Genomic DNA, 18,560 nt, shown 5'->3' with positions numbered 1-18,560 from the left:
TTGATGATGTATCTGCCTCCAACTAACTCCAGGCCTTTATTCTCTCCCCCACTTTCATAACAAGACTTAATACGCTTGACCACTTCACCTAGCGCCCCGGGATCATTTCCCGCCGAGACTTTATTTATCTATCCCGGAAGATCATCTAAAACCGTTCGTAACATCTTAATCATCTAACCTCCACCGGACCCAGAACCCAGCGTCCCATTGATGAAGGCGCGGGACACACGCGTCCACGAGGTGGCGCGGTTGCTTACATTGTCGTGTGACAAACATTTCGTTTTAACCGAACCGAATGGATCGGCCCAGGAAGAAGAAGGCGGGAAGAGAATCGTTCCCTTTAGTCAATGATATCTCCACACAGCTTCCTCGCCGTACAGCTCGCATTTCTTTCCCAGCGGTGTGTGTACCGACCTACTCAGACAGCGCGCGCGATCGCGATCTCCACAGATGGCCGGTCGGATGCGGCCTGTGGGGAAACATCCCTTAGAAACAGACACACACACACACACGCACACACATACAAACAGCAGTGGACAGCACACCGACAACTGACGGCAGGCGAGTGGAAGCCACCGGACCAACGGACCAAAGACGGCAAAACCAAAGTCAAAACCCATATTCGGATCACCCAACGCGAACTTGCTGGGTGTCCTCGGTTGATGTGCGTCTTTATCTCGTTCTTATGTCCGTTCTCATTCGTTTTATGCCCGCAATAACGTCCGTATCTTGTTCCGACTGCCACTCCACCCCGGTCCGGCACCGTTGCACCCGCCACGCCTGTGTCTCAAAATGTGTCCTTTGCGTTGTTGCGCAACTCCTGCTGCGTCTCGAACTTCACCTTCGCGGGGCGTTCTTAATCTGGATAAATCATTTCCCTAAATGGTTTATGTCTGTTTTTCCTTTTCGATTGTATTTCACACCAAATCGAAACTACCGAATATAAAGCATTCAAACCCCGGTACGGTGAACGGGATGATGACGGTGGTTTGGTTCAGGTTTCTTGGCGTTTGGTCTCGAAAGTATTTTGGCACTCTTGGGATGAATAGAAAAAGCCATTCCGGACCGTTTCTCCATACCACTGGAAAGATCAACACAATGCCGAAAAGCACTTCTGTCCGATCCCTTCCCATCTTGCCGACGAGTTACCCAAATACCAGAAGGTGCCCAGCCTGCAAGTGCCCGGCATTAAGATCGAAACGGGACGAAGCGAACCCCGTCAAGACGAAACGACGGAACACACTCCGGCACCGACCGTCCGGCCCAAAAGCAAAACGGAATAGAGAACGGGCGGTGGTGGTGACTCATAAAAAACAATATTTTGACATTTCAATCTAAAGAAGATTATTTTTTTATGCTCTCTGCTTGCGCAGCCGAGAGGCGGTTCGCAGGAGAAGGGTTGACGTTCGAGGGAAGGCTCAGGAAGGCGGCCGTGTGCTATTGTTATTTGCACCGTGGTTAAGCATTGAAACATCAGCTTAAGTGAGGCAAGTGTAGCTGCACTCATGAAACATGCTGCACAAAACCGATCCCCCTAGAGAAGTTTTCTTTCAGTGAAAGAAGTATCCTTACTTACAGTGTTTCTTAGTTCAACTCAAAAATAGCTGTATGAATTTCAACACCGTTTCTTTCGAAATGTTTACATTGAATTCGATGGTGTTGAAATTCATGGAGACATTTTTTATTGGGTTGAGAAACACTGTAAGTAATTAAATAAACTAGTTAAAAAAGTAATACTGTGGTTCTATATTGAATATTAATAATAAGTAGCTAATTTTAAACAAAATAATTTCGTTATTTCCCTATTAACCTCTTGAAAAGCAACAGGACAACACAGCGGTGCCAGGGCATGCCAATCATCGGAACGATAACATCAACAGGGCAAACTGAGAAATCACTTAAAACATGATACGGTCGAGCATAAAACTCGGCAATAAATTAATTCTCAATTTTCGAGAGTGAAGCAGAAAATGACCGCGCAACGGCCGTGCCGTGCCGGGCCAAGTCAGCAGAACTTTCGATTCGACACGATATCGAGCAAGGCTGATAATGGGTGCTGAAAATGCCGCGAACAAAAAGGCGGGAGGGAGCGAAATACGGCGAATGCTCGGGAGACTAACGAGCGAAAAGCATTAGGTCATGAAACAGCATAGTTATGATCGGGCACCGTCGAATGCAAAAAAAAAAAAACACGCACCAAACCGTTTCGGCACTCTTTCGTTGGGGGTTTTGCATTCGAACTGCATATGCGTGAGTTGGTCCGTGGTCGTCAGTACTGCTCACACTGCTGCCCCGAGAACAGCGACAGTGTGTTTGTTGTGTGGGGTCGTATGCTCTACTCCTCAGTACCTCCAAATGCCCCCAGCAATACCCTCGCAATACCCCCTCCAAATGAGTATTATGACAATTCGTGTCCAAATATGACTGAAATGAATTTGACTGGAAACGCGGACCTCCGTTTTCTTCCGTCCTTGGCATGTGCGAGAGCCCGGTTTGACATTGGGCATTGTTAGCACATTCGCCGCTCTGCTCGTAAGCGCTCGAAACTTCCGTTCCGTCCTGAAGATACGGGGTAAGAAAAACGACGCTACGCTCGAACTGCAAAAGACCACCCACGAAGCGCTCCAAACCCCGGAAAGCGATGAACGGCCGGGCATGGCCGGGCGTGGGGAGAAGGGGCGGCTGAAATGTGAGACGAGCCGGAGCGGCGACATGGCAATACGCAGGAGGCAAGAAATGCAATACGATGTACACTAACTGCACAAGTTGCACTGCACACGGTCGCAACGGTTGTTGTTTTTTTTCTCTGCGCTCAGGAGAGTTTTGCATTCGACAACGAAGAGGAGAAAAAAAAACCTCCCCAGTGCAACCCTTTTGCCGGGCCGCGTGGAGTGTGTGTCGCTTTGTTTTGCGCTTTTCTTTGCCCCGAGGAGATGTCGCTCCACATGCGTTTCCGTGGGTTTGGCTCCTCGTCCATACGGCACCGGTTCACGTCAACTTTTATGAAGCAACCCATTAAACTCGTACGTCAGAGTGATCAACTTTTGATTCATATGTTAATTAGCGTTGTCAGAATGTGGGGGAATAGTTTTTTGGATTGTCCGCTTCTGCCTGGCAGTAAAACTGAAGATGCACACTAATGGTGATCCTCATCATTAATACCTTGTGTTCTTAGGATTGGGTAATTTCACTTAAGTCTACTTCATAAGCAAGAGTTCGTGTCCAAAGGCAGGCATAAAGAAGTATAAAGCGATACCGGGTAGTCGAGTTCAAGTTGGAGAGTTATTTCTGGATTCTGTTCAACAAGAACTGGAATATGTCCAGGTAGATCCTAAGTCCTCGAACTAATAGTAATAGAACTAATATAGTTCCATTACTCACATACGCTTCTGAGACATAGACCTAGTCCAATACTGAAAAACTGGCCTCATTCAAGAGGAGGATGGCTAGAAGTAGTGTTCTGCTTAATGAAGCTTTTGAAAATATACATTGAATCTTTAATGAGGAGTCCTTTAAATCAGGAATCGACTTTCTAAAGATACATGAATCCTATGAGCAGTGTGAGATGAAGGCCAAAAGTCTTGGATGGAAAATCGAATCATCTTAGTCATGCATAATCTGGGGGCTGCTCACGTCATGAGAATGATACCATACTGCCCAGCCCGGAAAGTCCTTTAACCCATCCATAAGGATAGAGGAAGCACGGTGTCCTACATTGAGATGGAGTTAGGATATTAGGAGTTCCACGATGGAAAAAACATTCCAAAGAGTGATGAAGAATTCCTCATCTTAAGAGTCATTTTCCTGTTGAAAATAATTCAGAATCGGTTCTAACTCGAACTCCCACTCGCTTCTTGAACGAAAAAAAACCCTCTAGCTGAACCCGGCGCCCTGAAGCTGATGACAGTTCGATAATCCTATCGACCCCATCAGGCCTATCTAATGCCCTCAACTACCCATATTTATCGTCAAGAGCATTGCCTTGGAATTGCGCTCTGGCGATATAACTCATAAAACAGATAATTAGTTTCAATCAACACCAACGAACCGCTCACAGCCATTGATTCATGCGAATGAATCATCGAGCAAACAGAGCACAGCTGTCCCTTCGGCGAGGGAATCTTTCCTCCAGAGCCGTGCGAAGTCATATCGCATATTTTACCCACCAGCACAGGCCGGTAGCCAGCGCGAAAATGTCAACCGTCGGCACGGTGCACGATCGATCAACGGTGCCCGTCGGCGGGTAATAGATTAATCATCGGCACATTCGTTCGCTAGACGTCGATTTTCAATTAAAACATCCGCGCACCAGGCTCACGGACCTGTCACCGCAGCACCGCAGGTGATCTCACCTGTATTAGAATTGGTAATCGCCACCACAGCACACAGGCCTGTTCCGGGCATTAGGTCGCACAAAACCCCGACGCTGACATAGTGCGAAGGCACACGGTGTTCACATGTGTTCTCCCCCCTTCCAGGGTTGGCTCTGGGGCTTATCGCAACCCCCAAAAACCCACCGCGAGTCCGTGCGAACGGGAACCGGATCCGTCGCCAAACCGATCCGCACATGAAAGAGGTGAGAAAAGCGACAGACAAATGGACGGACAAAAACAAAGACAGAACAGATCGTCAGCTCGGAACGGATGGTCCGGGGGGTTTTTTTTTCTGCAGCTACGATTGAGCAATTCAATCCCATCCAATCCCGAAGGCGGCACTTAATTACAGACGGTTGCAATTATTAAATTATTCCACCATCATCATCATTATCATCATCAGCAGCAGCGCGCGATCGGTGCGCACTCACGACGCTACTTGCGCACGCACACCGTCACCGGATGTGCAGCGTTGCAGCGGCGGTTTTTTTTTCGTACCTCGCCTGCTTCATCCTTCACTCGGTGCACTCAATTTTCTCGCATTTTCCGCGCCATTTTCCACCGCCAGCGAACGAGTCACGAGACAGGGACTGAGTTGAACCAATTGCAACTGGTTTGCGCACCGGGGCAGCTGCGGCTAGGCAATGATTTATGGATTAGAAAACGTGAATTAATCATCGTCGCATCAACACGTCGTGGCATTTTTGCACCAACCGAGACCTCACCGGTGCACTTTCCACGGTACGGCACTTTTTTTTTGTTGCTGCTGCTGCTGTTTGCCTGCACCATCGCGAGTAGCTCCCGATTAAAAGTGATCTAAACACTGATGATCGCGAGGGATCGAACTGGTCCCCGCCAAGGGGTCGTGGAAATATGCTGCCCCGAGTGGTCCGCGCATGAGTGGCACCATTAGCAGGTAATGATGAAATTATAACGTTCTGTCGCTACCGTCCAATCTCGTGCCTCAAATCGACCGCGCGGAGGTCATCCTGCCGAGATGAGGTTTAATTGACTTACGTAAACGAACTGATCATCGGTTCGGTGAGTTTTAGCGTGCCTGCACGTTAGACGATTAGCGAGGCGATCGGAAAAAGATCAAATGATGTCAGAAGCGTGTTCGTGTGTGCTTCGTTCCCCCATGTTAGACACATTTACCCACACACATTAGACACGGCCTTTGGAGGCGGTTGGTGCTAACAATTCACATATCTAATCGCGTAACCATCGCAGTGATAGCTCATTGTGATAATTGATCGACATTTCAATGTTTCTTCTTTTATGTATGATCGGATATCAGACATTCTTTGGTTTGAACTGATCGTAAAAGGTCGTCATCGGGTTCGCTTCCTCATGTGGCATTGAAATCGTTATCTAGGATTCTTGAGATTCTTCAACTAAATGACCTTACATTCAACAATATTACTCCAAAGTGTCTCTTGCTGGAGTGCCTTGTGACTTTGTAGAGATAAAAATGTCACACTGCCGGGTTGGCAGCAAATCTTCCAACACGACGGATTATGCGGAAAATAGCGCAAATTAAAACACCCCATAGCAGCAGTTCCCCGAACTACCGTGACGGAACTCGTAAATTTGAGTGCAAACAACAAAAAAAGGGTTTCGCAAAAACAAAAAAACACACACACACATTACGGCCCTGTGCACAAATTCCCGCTCCAGTTCGTCAGCAAAACTGCAACATGGAAGCAATTGCCAAGTGCGCGACCTGGGTGGTCCTGGTCCGTGCTCCGTTCGTTGACTCACTCGTGCACCGGGGGTTGACGCTTGTTGTCTTCGCTTCCTGTACGCCCGTGCATTATATCCGCACGGGATTCTACCCCAAAACTCTTCTCCGTACTCTCACACACACGCATCCAAAAGGTCGTTACCGTAAAGGCTGCCTTCGGTTTGGAGCCTTCTTGTTATTCATTGTTTTAGTTCGTTGTCTTTTTTTTTCGGGACCAGGAACTGCACTTAAAATGCATACATTCCTGTTGACCCGTCATCCGTTTCGGTGGGGCGGTTTTTTGTAGTCATTCACTGTTTGTTCCTTGGGATGTTTTTATGTTCGACTTTATTTCATGCCCTCTCCAGGTCCGCTCTCCAGCAGGGTTTAAGAAAGGGGGGGGAGTGAAAAGACGCACACAGTACTTTGCATTCCGTAATTGACAAATGAATCATTTGCGGCGTGTAACGGACCCGAGCAGATAATATCGGCCACGCTACGGGAGCGAGAAATTTGCTACACAAACACTACGCGCCCGCTCGAAGCTTACGCACACGCCGGTTGCATTATTCATTCGATTTATTAAGCTCTTATTTTGCGTTTTCATTTCGCTTATTTATCGCTTAAGCTTGTTTTAATTTTGCCTCACCCCGCTGTGGCGTTACGTTACGCGGTTTGTTCTGCGTATTCCCCAATTGCGGCTTGCGCACGCATCGCTTTTATTACATGTTCTGGTTCGTGCCGGTGTGTACTTTTACTATCCCCGGCCTTCGGTGTCTTCTACTTTCAGTTTCATTCACAACCGAAACCCACCTTCATTCGCCGCTCCAAAAAACCCTTGTACCGCTCTGCGGCCACACGTTGTTTTGATCCGTTCTTCTTCCCTGCCATCCCACACACACACACCGGGCCAACGGTTTTATGTCTCACTTAGCAAAACCCAAAACTGTCACGTAGAGATCCCATCAAAAACACGCACGGAAAAGTGACAAATTTAAAGTGTGCCGGGTGGGTGGGCAAACCACAGCAAACCTACCCCCGGGGCAGCAGACCGGTATTCGGGCTTTGGACCGAGTGGTACGGGTGGTACTGACCACAGCATTCGTTGATAACCGCTCAGCACGCCCGGCACGGAGAACCGGCCGATCCGAAAGAAAGAATCCTAAAATGTGCCCACCATCTCCGCCTGTTCCTTCGTTCTCAATTCGGAGTGGTCTTTCGGAGACTTGAGTGCGATTTCTGTGTGGTTCAGTTAAGTCGTCTTTGCTCGAATTATGTATATCTTTATGACATAATTTATACGCGCGCTTGAACGTTTCCTCAAAGATACAGCCAGCGAGGGACCGTATGCACCGCGTAAATATACCACGTTTTAAAGCTCAATGTAGAGCGCTTGAACGATTGATAAGTGAATGGAAAAGTCTTCTTTATTTTAAAATTTAAGTAATTAATAATTGCATTAAAGCTTGAAAATCGATTATGTACCTAATGATTTTTTAAGAGTAGCTTTATTTGGATGATTTTAATTCGAATTATGAGTCGATAATTAAGATAATGAAGAGTCTCTGAAGATTCATAATTCTTCGAAGATTCGTGTTTCTTGAAAAAATCATTGTTAAGAAATTCAACGTGGGATGACAATCACAAGTTACGGGTTGTACGCAATTTTTTTCCATTTAAATGAATTTCTGAACATAAATCGTCAAAAATTTTATAATGGACGTGAAATGATGATCGAAAACACATTCCACCAACATGCAATTGATTCCACAAACGTTTCACCTCACAGGCTCCCTGATAAAAAAGAGCCACACCGAAAGCTTGCCGAAAGAAAACTCCCGATCCAGAAGGCGAGAACTTACTTCCAAAACAAAACAACGAAAAAAAAAAACAGGAACCGTAACCCCTTGGGCGCATCATTCCGCCGCTGGCCATGTTACGGTATTTTCCCTATCTATCTTCTTCTCTTCCATTTGGACGACCAGATCCAAATATTGTCCTGCGCTTTGCTTCCTACCACTTCTCACCTTCAGGGCATGTCGCATCGGCACCCTTGCCTGGCCAACCGTTTCGATTCAATCGTCAAACCGCATCCCAATCATTCCCACCGAGGAACCATTTGTGATCGGTGGATTATGATAAACGAAGCGATTAGAGCGTGCTCGGTCCGCCGAAAAAACGGATGCCGAAATTATGCTGACGGCGTCATCCATATCCTTTCTGGGTGGTCACATGGTGGGTGGCCAAGATGGATATGTTTTGTCGTTGCGCCTTTACTTGCGGCTCTTTCTCTCTCTCTCTCTGCGTGCGACGCTTTCGAACAGGGGTTGTTTTAACCGTTGTGCCTTTTTTTGCCTTTTTGCACCACTTTTTTTTTGGCTTCGCTTTGCCAACGAACGACAAACAGTGCGGGTCTTGCCAGGCGGATGGAAGAAAAAACAAAACGATACCGCACAAGCTCCAGGCAAAGGAGTCCGTGAGTTGTAAACATTCCAAGGTGTCATAAAAAAAGTACCCTTCACACCTCGGCACCTTTTGGGCCTTTTGGATTGTTTTAGCAGCGTAGAGCGTCAAAACCCCACACCGAACCATCTCAACCGGCAGTAGATGGCCGGCTTGAAGGAAATGAAAAGCTGAAAAATCTTTCCTTTTTAGACCTCCAAACACCTCCAAACAGACCGCATTTTATGACAGCGAGAGGTTCTCGGTTCACTAATTCTGCCATAAATTAATCATAATCAATCGTCTCCGGTTCGATCGGCACGATCGGCGCTCGTACGGTGCGGATCGTTTATGATACATCTTCACTAGTCCGACCGGCGTTCGCACGAATCAACAATCTATTAACCGTTCTTGATTGATTCGTGTGTTTTTCCCAGCCGCTACCTAACACCTTAAGAAGCTGAGCCACGTGAAAAGAGCGCATTAGTGGAAGTGCACTTCACAAGTACATGACGATTTAATTGAAGACTTCTGTGGATTGGTTTGCCTCACCCGCTCCCGACCGGCTAGTGTACCCGAGCTGCAAGCTACGAGATTGATCGATAATTAATCTTAATGTGTGCTGCTGCTGCTGCTGCAGCGGAAGCACGGGACAGGATGGGAGGCTGGTTAGCGGTGACGCCACTAACATCCTGCTGTTATTATGGCTACTGGCTAGGTAGATATGCTTCGCACAGTTTAATTAATTCATCAACCAATTAATTACCACACCGGCCGGCCTAGAGCCGGGGAGAAGGACCCAACGATATCCCTGCGAGCATGTTTACCCTCTCGGAAACACTCAGCCCGCGCTGCAGCCACACAAAGGCGCATAACGTTAAGATAAGTCGATACGGGACACATACACAAAAAAAAAGCCACCCGATCAGAAGAAAATAGAGATAACCACAAAGGAAAATGCGTAACTTTTAAGGGACAAAAAAAAATCATAACTCCTGTGTCGGAAGGAATGTCCAGAGAGTTGTTCCATAACTCAGCGAACAGGTGCGATAAGATTAGCTACCCTTCGGGCGGTCAGTACCAAACCGGGAATAAAAGATGGAGATGAAATATCGTAATTTAATGCACCCGAAGACACTGAGCGGGCAGTGTTGTTGGCTAAATGAATTAATTCGACTTGGACTGGAACGGTTTATGATACGTCGGTTGGGAGTCATTAATTTAGTGTGCGCTATCGCGAAACTTTAAAGCGGTCGTTAACGTATGACGGCAATGGATTATTATTTGCGCAAGGATAGACGAGATTCGATGCAACTACCACGTACGTTACAAACAGTGAGGCGAGCTAATTTTACGCAAACAAACGCATAAATCTCTTATCTTATCTGCCAAACGGGGGGGTTTTGTTTGGGTTCAAGACCAATTAGAACGGGAAGTTAAACTAGAGAGCTTCGTAATAAGTTACATAAAACATTGCGGGCATGCTCATTTATTGAGGAATGCAATAAAATCTGGACAGTTATCAGTCATCATCAACGAATAGATTTATAAGCTAGCGTCATTCCGATTCCAACGACTCGAATAAAAATTGAATTAAACAGGCATCACTTTTACGTGTTCCTCCCACGAGACTCAACCGAACGACGGCCGGACATACACTCACAAATCAGCATTTTAAATGCACGGGAACGCGTGAATTGCTCCGGTTTAGGTTCACCTTCTTCAAGACCCAGCAAGAGGTCCCTACTCTCCACCCCCAAAAAAAACCCAAAGATCCTCGATAGCGAACGACCAACATAATGCAACAATTGCGTTTTTACTGCACCGAAGTGAAGTGTTCTCCCTACGGTGCTGAACTGAATGTTAAACGGGTAGCGCCATAACTCAATCGTTCAACTCTTATCGTGAATTTCACGCAACGCTCACGCCATTGGACATCGACTCCATCGGACGAGTACATCGAGCCCTCTCTAATCGCCAAGGACTTCTCAAGACATCTGGAGGAGGGAAAATCGCCACCTTCTTTCACTACAATTGACTACACATCCAGACTGTGCCAAAGCTCCCCGGGGCCGATGGAGATTCGATGGCTTCTGCACGTTTCGTTGACCACTCAACGGGAAGCATAGATAATCTGCCCGAGACTTGCTTCTTGGTTGAACGAAATCTTTTCCATGTTTTTGCTCTAGACAAAGCTCCCCAATGTTTTAGGCAACCAGCAAAACGAATGCTCCGTCTTTCGAAGACCTCCTGCCTCAGGGCGTCAGGGCACGATTTGATGATTGAATTAACCTTCCCATCTTGCCCGTGCGCAATGTGCGATTTGTAATCGGAGGACCCCCTGTGTTGGGGCAGGTTTAGTATGCCAAAACTCCCCCACAAATCGTCTCCAAGCACCGTGAGCCAATCCGTCTGCCGGTAAAAGGTAAAAGAACCGATTATTTACCATTCTTCGGAGTTTTTAACGCTGCTCCAAACAAGCACCCAAACGAGGCCACTGACTTCTTGGGCTGCATCTTGGAACCCAGAAAAAGCCACCTGGAATGTCGTCAATCGAAATCCGATTTCAAATAGCTTGGTGCATTTTATTGCACCTCTTTGGACGAGAGCCCTCGCGGGCAGAGTTGGCGAACTGCCTCTAATCGCCCTGAAGACGGTCGGCCCTTTTCTGGTACGATAGTCAAGAAGCACTACACATAAACACAATCCACCACGAAACACACCAAACACACACGCACACGCCGCGTAACACGGGTAGCAAAAGTTGGAAAACGAATCGAAAAACCCACCCCGTTCCAATGGCGAACGGGCGCGGGCTTACGGCCTCGGTCGGCTTCGGTGGCTTTTGATCAGAAAATCGAAGACCGAACGCTTCAACTTTGGCATGGCATTTCCACCTGGCATGCAGCGGACCATCCGCGGGGGAACGGGGGCCTTTCGGGGGGAGTCGGGGCAGATCGATTGGCGGTAAATTACGCTCAAACGACACAACAAAACGGCGACAAACGACGACATCACCCGACGACGATGGCGACGTGCGGCCTGAATGTGATTAGGTTTTATGTAATTGATATTGTAATTGATACGGTGCTCGCTCTGCAATCGCTCTCGATGCAATGTGCGGCACGGTTCAAAGCCGCGCACATTCCGCTGGCGTGCGGGCGGGATGACTTGATTCTTGGGCTACTCACGGAGCTGCGCGACGATTTTATTGGTGTGCACCCGATCGCAACACTCCGTCCGGTAATTGGTAATTGTCTAATAATTCTTTGGCAAATGTAAAATTAGTCCATTGCCTTTCCGACTACCGATCTAGGTGTGAGCGATCATTAGTCATTAAAGTTGCTATAATTTGCAATTATGTTACTGAGCTGCATTAGTGAGGTAATAGTAACACCTTTTAACTCATTTTGGAGACATCTTAAAGTTGAACAACTTCATTTGTTAACAAGTATAGTCAATATATTTTAAAATAATCATTACCTTTCTTGGGAAATCCCACCCTGAGCTTCATGCTTGCTCTGACGTATCGAACGGTTTCAATCTCATTTGCAAGATTAAGCTTCAAAGTGTCATTTAGAAATTTCTCCCCCGACCGATCGATCACGATACATTAGGGCCTAATTAACCGAACGCAATCGGCACGATCCTGCCGATCCTGCAAACCGTCCATCAAACCCCAAAATGGATGGCAATCCATCCTACCCTTCCCCTATCGGTGCCGGTGTGACTTCTGATTGACGTTTATGTACTACCATAGAAATGCAAATTGCTACTACCGACCCCCATCTACCACTTGGCAGACAGCAAAACCGAACAGCAAAGAAACGCAAATTCCCGAATGCATCCCGGGACGTCGGGCTGGTGGTCTTGGTGCGGCGAATTATCTGAAACACGCTTCCAAATGGACCAATAAATGACAATTAAAACGGAAACACGAGCAGACCACCACCACCAACTACCACTACTACCGGGTTTGGCGGGGCAAATGACACATGAATGATTTATTTTCAAGCTAATGAAATTTCCAATCGGCATCGGATTCGCTCTTTGCTTCCAACCCCGCGGGCCACCAGGAAGCGAGAGCAACACCATTGTGCACATTTGGATTGCCGATTGAGCCATTCGAGCCGCCGGGTTGTGCGCAGAAAATGCGGAATGGAAAACCGCAAAACTAGACACAAACCCCGATGATGTCTGTGTGCTTGAAAAGTGCGCGACTGCATCCCGAGCAGCAACGGATCCGATCAATGGGCGCAGCGGTGCAAAATTGCATACAAGACAGAACAGACAACACACACACACACGAGCGCGCGCGGGCTACACCTCTTCACCACGGGCAAAAACATGAGCTCCTGGCTGTCCAGGTGTGTCTGGGACCGGTAGGAGGAACCAGGCGAAAAACGCAACCGACCACGTTTTCCGACACACACCGACAACGTGCTGGAGTTGGTGGAGCGAGAGCAAAACAACAGCAGCACAAAAAAAAGGAGTTGTGTGGCGCTGTGCAACCGAGCGGCACGCAATGTCCTCCCGGAACGTGTTCCGAACGGCACACACCACACAAATGAAGTCAGCTGCCGTCTAATCGCCGCGTCCCGCCGCGATGGAGAGGCAGGGGAAAGCGGCCACAGCGAGGAAATACCCGTGTCGGTTTTCCATTCGCACACTTTTCTTCGATTTTCGAGCGGCTTTTGCACGGGCTCGGGGTCGCTCGGATGCTCATTCATGGTGCCTTTGATGTGCGCACACAACAAAACAACAAACAAGTACGAGCTGGTTTTGTTGTTGTTTTGGGTATGGAGTCGCTTGCTCACTCGCTTTCCTGATGTCCTACAGAAACGGACACCTCGTGGACTGCAGTTTGATGCACTAAATGCAAGCCGGTCTATGAAGGTATAGTGTTGTCCGCGGGCGCGGGAAATTGAACTTCGAGGAGTAATTTAAAAATTCGGTTTATTTCATCGCAAGCTATTAGCAATTGGTCTGTTTCATGAAGTAATATTTCCATAGAGCCCAAAAAAGAAAATCAGCCACGTTGAATCATGGAAACTCTCAATGTTCAAAGTCGTTTTTCTAAGATATCTCAGAACTTCCCAGATGCAAATGATAATTCTCAACCTCGAAGCTAATATTTCTAACCCAACGAGGAATTCGGATTTTGATTGTTTTACAGATTTCTCAGTGTTTCTAATAATTTCGGTAAATTCTGATCACCGATTTTCTAAGCAATTTTTTCAAGGAGTTTCTCGCCCAATTTTCTAATTGTTGATATCAACTTTGATTGTTTTATGTTTGTTTAATAGGTGTAATATTAACGAGACATTGAACCATTGCACTTTCTTTCCTTCCTACATATTGACAAATGTTGATCGAAAAATTAATTTTCCAACATTTTCCGTAATTTTGTAATGAATGCTTTCATAATATCTAGTTCACTACTTTACTCAATAAAACGCTTATAAAATCTGGTAGTTCTAGTGTTAAACACCATTGCCAATAAAAACCAACACTGCCAAGGAATGGGGAAAATTATTACTCTTTTAACCGGGCGCGTGAATCACTTAGGTCACCGGGAAAGCAAAACCTGTACTTTAGAATGCCAATGTGCAAAAAGGTGCAAGCAATATATCTCTCTGTTACCTTCCGCGTTCCGAGTCTTCAGAAGGAGGTTTTACAGTGCATAAATAAACCATTAAATTTTCCAACCGAAGGTACATTTAAACAAAAAAGGGTCCACCAACTGTCCTTCTTCAAGCACAATGGAAAAAAAGGAAAACTCTCCATACTAATTTCAATACTCCAACAAAGCTTCCTTATTACACCTCCTTCATACATCTTCTTGGGCAGGGCGCGGTCCACGGACGGCAATAAAATGGCAAAATTGACAATAATAACGATAGTTTCATTTTTCATATTGCACGATCAAAAGGGGAGAAGCATGGGTGGGAGAAAAAAAACCCATCGTGACCCATCCTGCTATAAATGATGCATCCCGCGTCCTCGCGACGGTGAGCCGCTAGGGAAAGCTTTCTCAAGTGCAAAATTCGCACGCCATCAAACCCCTCGCCGGGCGTCATTGTCCCCGCTTGTCTCATATGAGAACGCTCATCGTTTTGTTTGGCTTTGATTTGCCGCAATTTCCATGTTTTCTTTTTTTGCGCTTTCCCCCGGCCAACTATAGATGGCCCTTTTTTTGTACTTACTGTGCAATTGTACGGTGGTTTGCAAATAAAAGCAGCACCGACAACATGCACGCGCTGTTTCTTAATTGCACCAGCACCAGGCGTACCACTGCATGTGTTAATTTGTTTGCCTAGTTTGTAGGTTGGCCGTTTTTCTTTTTCTCTCCCCTTCAAGCGGTCGATCGGTCGATCAAACGCGTGTTTTGCTGTCCGGTTTTTTTTTCTTAATGTGTTGCTTTTTAAAAATCCCTTTGATTGAGTTTCTGTTTCTTTTTCTTTGACCAAGATGGCCCCATCAGACCCCTTTACTAGGGCGGACATTTTCTATCCGTCCTCGCCTTCGTTGGCAATTGTTGCTCTAGCACAATAGAGCACAAACAAGACAAATAAGTAGACTCATCTTGTATTTTTTTCCTGTTCTCTACTCTTCACGCTCCTTGTGTGTGATTCCATTCGAGCCGTGCCGTTGATAACATTCATCCGAGGAAGCCCACTTTGACGATCGGCCGACTGCGTCTTGTGATCAGAGCACCGCATGTGCGCTCCAGTTAACCTACTTCAACCATCGGTGCCGGAAGAAACGCATTCCCAAGGTGCGTGAAATAATGTCCGTCGGAACTTGTTGCAGAAAAAAAACAACAACCGGTAAGACAAAACAAACCCCCGTTCATCTTTTGTGCAAGTCCGGACGGAAATGAAATAGTTGAATAAATAATGTAAAATTGTTTGAACTCGTACAGCTCCCGGCCACAACTGTTTTGTTTCACAAGCGATTAACCGCATTTAAACCTGTTGCAGAAAGGCAACAGATTTATGTATAATATATCACAGAAAATCACACCGAGGGATTAATTAGCGATAGTGCAACAGTTAATTGTTTTATGTGTGTGTGTGGTAGAAAATTATTTCTGAATCAAAAATTAACTATTTGCGACTCTTTCCTCAACAGATGACCTCGTTTTCTTTCCGTTTAATACACGTTACCACTGAATTTCTTATGCTGCTGTATTAAACATTCAACTGGTGCTTCGTTACCTTTGGGTTTGACCCAAACGATACAAATAATTGTTTTCTTCAGGAAGAAATCAACCTTCCAGCCCTTCCAGCCCCGATAGGGTATCGACTTTCTGGATCTGGTGCGGACAATTCATTTCAATCGCATTTCAACTACCATCACAAATGCCAATAGTTCTCCAGGGGCACATCGGAAGAAGCGCAATCGGGACGACTTCTTCTGGATGTGAACCAAACTTGGCACCAAAATTGACCACAAATTCCCCGTGCGACCGTTTGTTTGACTGGAGAACTTGCAGCATTGCTGCAGCGGACGATTGCAGGTGATTCTGAGAAATGCTGCCGAATTCCTTTCGTTTCCAAAAAACAAGGTTAAAGAGAGGACAGACATTCGTGGAGTTTGACGAATGAAATTCTTCTGGGCTCTGCTGAGGACACTGAGGTACTTGTGAAGACCATGTTGACCATGTGAACTGCAATATTATGTTTGAAGAATTAGCAATTCACATGATAACATAAGAACGGAATAACTTCAAAGTGACATCTTAAATACGGAGCATGTTTTTAAATGAATATCAGCAATAGCCTTTAGGTCCCCTTCGTGCTTGAAGCACAAAACTTTGAAAGAACACCTACCTGAACTAGGTCGATCGCTGTACCGGGTGCAATACACCCAGGCGGGCCAAACCATCGGACCACCGGAACCGGATCCCGAGCTGCCCGAACCGGAACTGGACCCCGCACTACCACTAGCACCACCCCCGGTCGCACCCGAACTTCCCCCACCGGCACTGGAATCCGCCCCCTTCAGCGAACCCGTCGACGAGAGGGGCGAAATGGGACTCACATCCTCACTGCCGACCGAACCGACCGAACTGACCGAACCAGAACTTGCCCGGCTGCTGCTGGTCGTGGTGCTGACAGCCGTACAGAACTGCTTCACCGACGAAAGGGCGCTCGCAATGCTGCCCGGCACGGTTGCGGTACCGGCCAACAGTGGCGCAAGCGTCGCCGAGGAGGTCGTTTGTTCCGACCCGATTCCACCGCTGAGATCGATTGCCGACGGGCTTTTGCTGGCGGTTTTTCTGCTTCCCGATGGCACATGGTGGTGATGGTGGTGCGACTGGTGGCCACCCTTCGGTGCACCACGCTTCAGCAGCAGCGGATCGGTAATACGACGCCCAAAGTCGGCTTTCAGGATATTGTCGATGCTAAACTTAAGGCTTTGGTCGTTCAGGGCCACGGCGATGTTGTTGTTCAGGGCGGCCAGCGCTAGCTGATGCTGTTGGTGTTGCTGATGTAGTTGCTGCTGATGCTGCTGCTGCTGTTGCTGCTGCTGCTGCTGCTGATGGAGCTGATGCAGACCGTGCAGATGGTTGGGAACCGTTGCCGACGGTGGTGACTGGGAGCTCTCGCGCGACGTACGGAACGCCGTCGGAGACGTTAGCTTCGAGAGGTCGCTGTTGAGATTCTGCGTGATCTGCGATATCGCGCTCAGATGGGAATGGATGCCCCGGAAGCTTCCTCCAGCCCCGCCAGCTCCCTCACCCGGTGAGGATGCATCCTGGCGGTAGAAATCTCCCCGAGTTCCTGCCGGCCGAAAACCCATCCTTGGTTCACCTGGCGTTGGGCTTCGCTCGGATTGAAGCCCTCCCAGGGAACTTTTCGCCGGGCTCATCGTAAGCCCTCGAGCGGCCGCCACTATCTGCATCTGTTGACGCATCAATTCTTCAGCGTACAGCTGCGAATTGCGCAGGAACTCCTCGTGCAGCCGGGTCGGACTGGGCCGCATCATCGAGGGCTGTAACCGGGCGGCAAACTCCAACTCCGATGGGGTGTCCTTCGAGTAGCGGGACGAATCGTTGCTCAGCTCATCGGGCGCGTTGAGCAGTGTCGGTGGGGCACGCAAATCATCCGCGACCTCCTGGCCCACGGACAGCTCGCTGTCATCGCTGCAGCAGCTCATCCGGTCGAGATCTTCCTCCTCGGCCGGGGGTTTCGGGCTATCTCCCGCTCGTGTCGCTTCCGGTGGCGTGGAGGACGATTTGCGCGGCTCGGGCACGGCCGCAAGCCCGAGCAAACCGGCACCGGGCAGCATCAGACTAGCCTTGGCCAATGCCACACCCGCCTTCAGCGGCAGTGGTATTAGGGGTAAGTTATGCGACATTATGGTGGCCATTTTCACACTACCCACTGCCAATGACCGGGAACGCACATTACAACCTCAGTCCCGACGATCAGTTCAACCGTTCTTCTCGGTGTGTCCGGGTCTTTCTATAGCGAAGTTCTTCACTCTTTTCTGTTTGAGAACTCTTGCTGAAGTTCTTAACGACTTCCTTCTTTTCCGACGCTACATATCGGATTTCGATCTAATCACTTCACTTGTTACACGCACGATTGATTTCGCTTTCCTTTTTTGAAGTATATTTTACGCACAAAACTCTTAACAGAACACTAGTTCCATTATTAATGCCCATCTGATGCACACTGCATTAGGGCCACTGCATCACCACGGAATTGCATTTGTCGCAACAAGCCAAACACCTTGTTTCGCGCCAGCAGAACCCTTTACCGTCCCCCCGGTGGAAAACCCCCTCAAACAATTCGGAAGCAAAACAACAACACTCACAAAACGCGCTAGGGTGAAAATTAGCTAACTCGTCGTAGCCCCGTTAATCGTTTGTCCCGCACTCGTGTTCCGCAACGCCGTCGTTGTTGCGCTTCCGCCTATCAAAACCAAACTAACGGCCCACGCGGGATGGAAACGAAATCCCTTCGTTCGGGAGGAAGGGTGTGCTAGTGAAAGGGACGGGAGCGGTTGGG

At 47.7% G+C, this 18,560-nt stretch overlaps 1 protein-coding gene across 1 annotated transcript in view; it reads right to left on the bottom strand.

Moving 5' to 3' along the window:
- LOC128300479 (homeobox protein invected) overlaps positions 1-17,916 on the bottom strand; it is a 65,717-nt gene extending 47,801 nt beyond the window's left edge. The window contains exon 1 of the mRNA XM_053036550.1: positions 16,368-17,916. Within this exon, the coding sequence (XP_052892510.1) occupies positions 16,368-17,916 (1,549 nt within the window). The remainder of the gene's footprint in view (positions 1-16,367) is intronic.
- Between the last annotated feature and the right edge of the window lie 644 nt (positions 17,917-18,560).

The sequence above is a fragment of the Anopheles moucheti genome, chromosome 3 (genome assembly GCF_943734755.1).
Source record: "Anopheles moucheti chromosome 3, idAnoMoucSN_F20_07, whole genome shotgun sequence".
Taxonomy (NCBI): domain Eukaryota; kingdom Metazoa; phylum Arthropoda; class Insecta; order Diptera; family Culicidae; genus Anopheles; species Anopheles moucheti.
The sequence above is the reverse complement of the archived record's forward strand: the minus strand, read 5'-3'. Positions and strand labels throughout refer to the sequence as shown.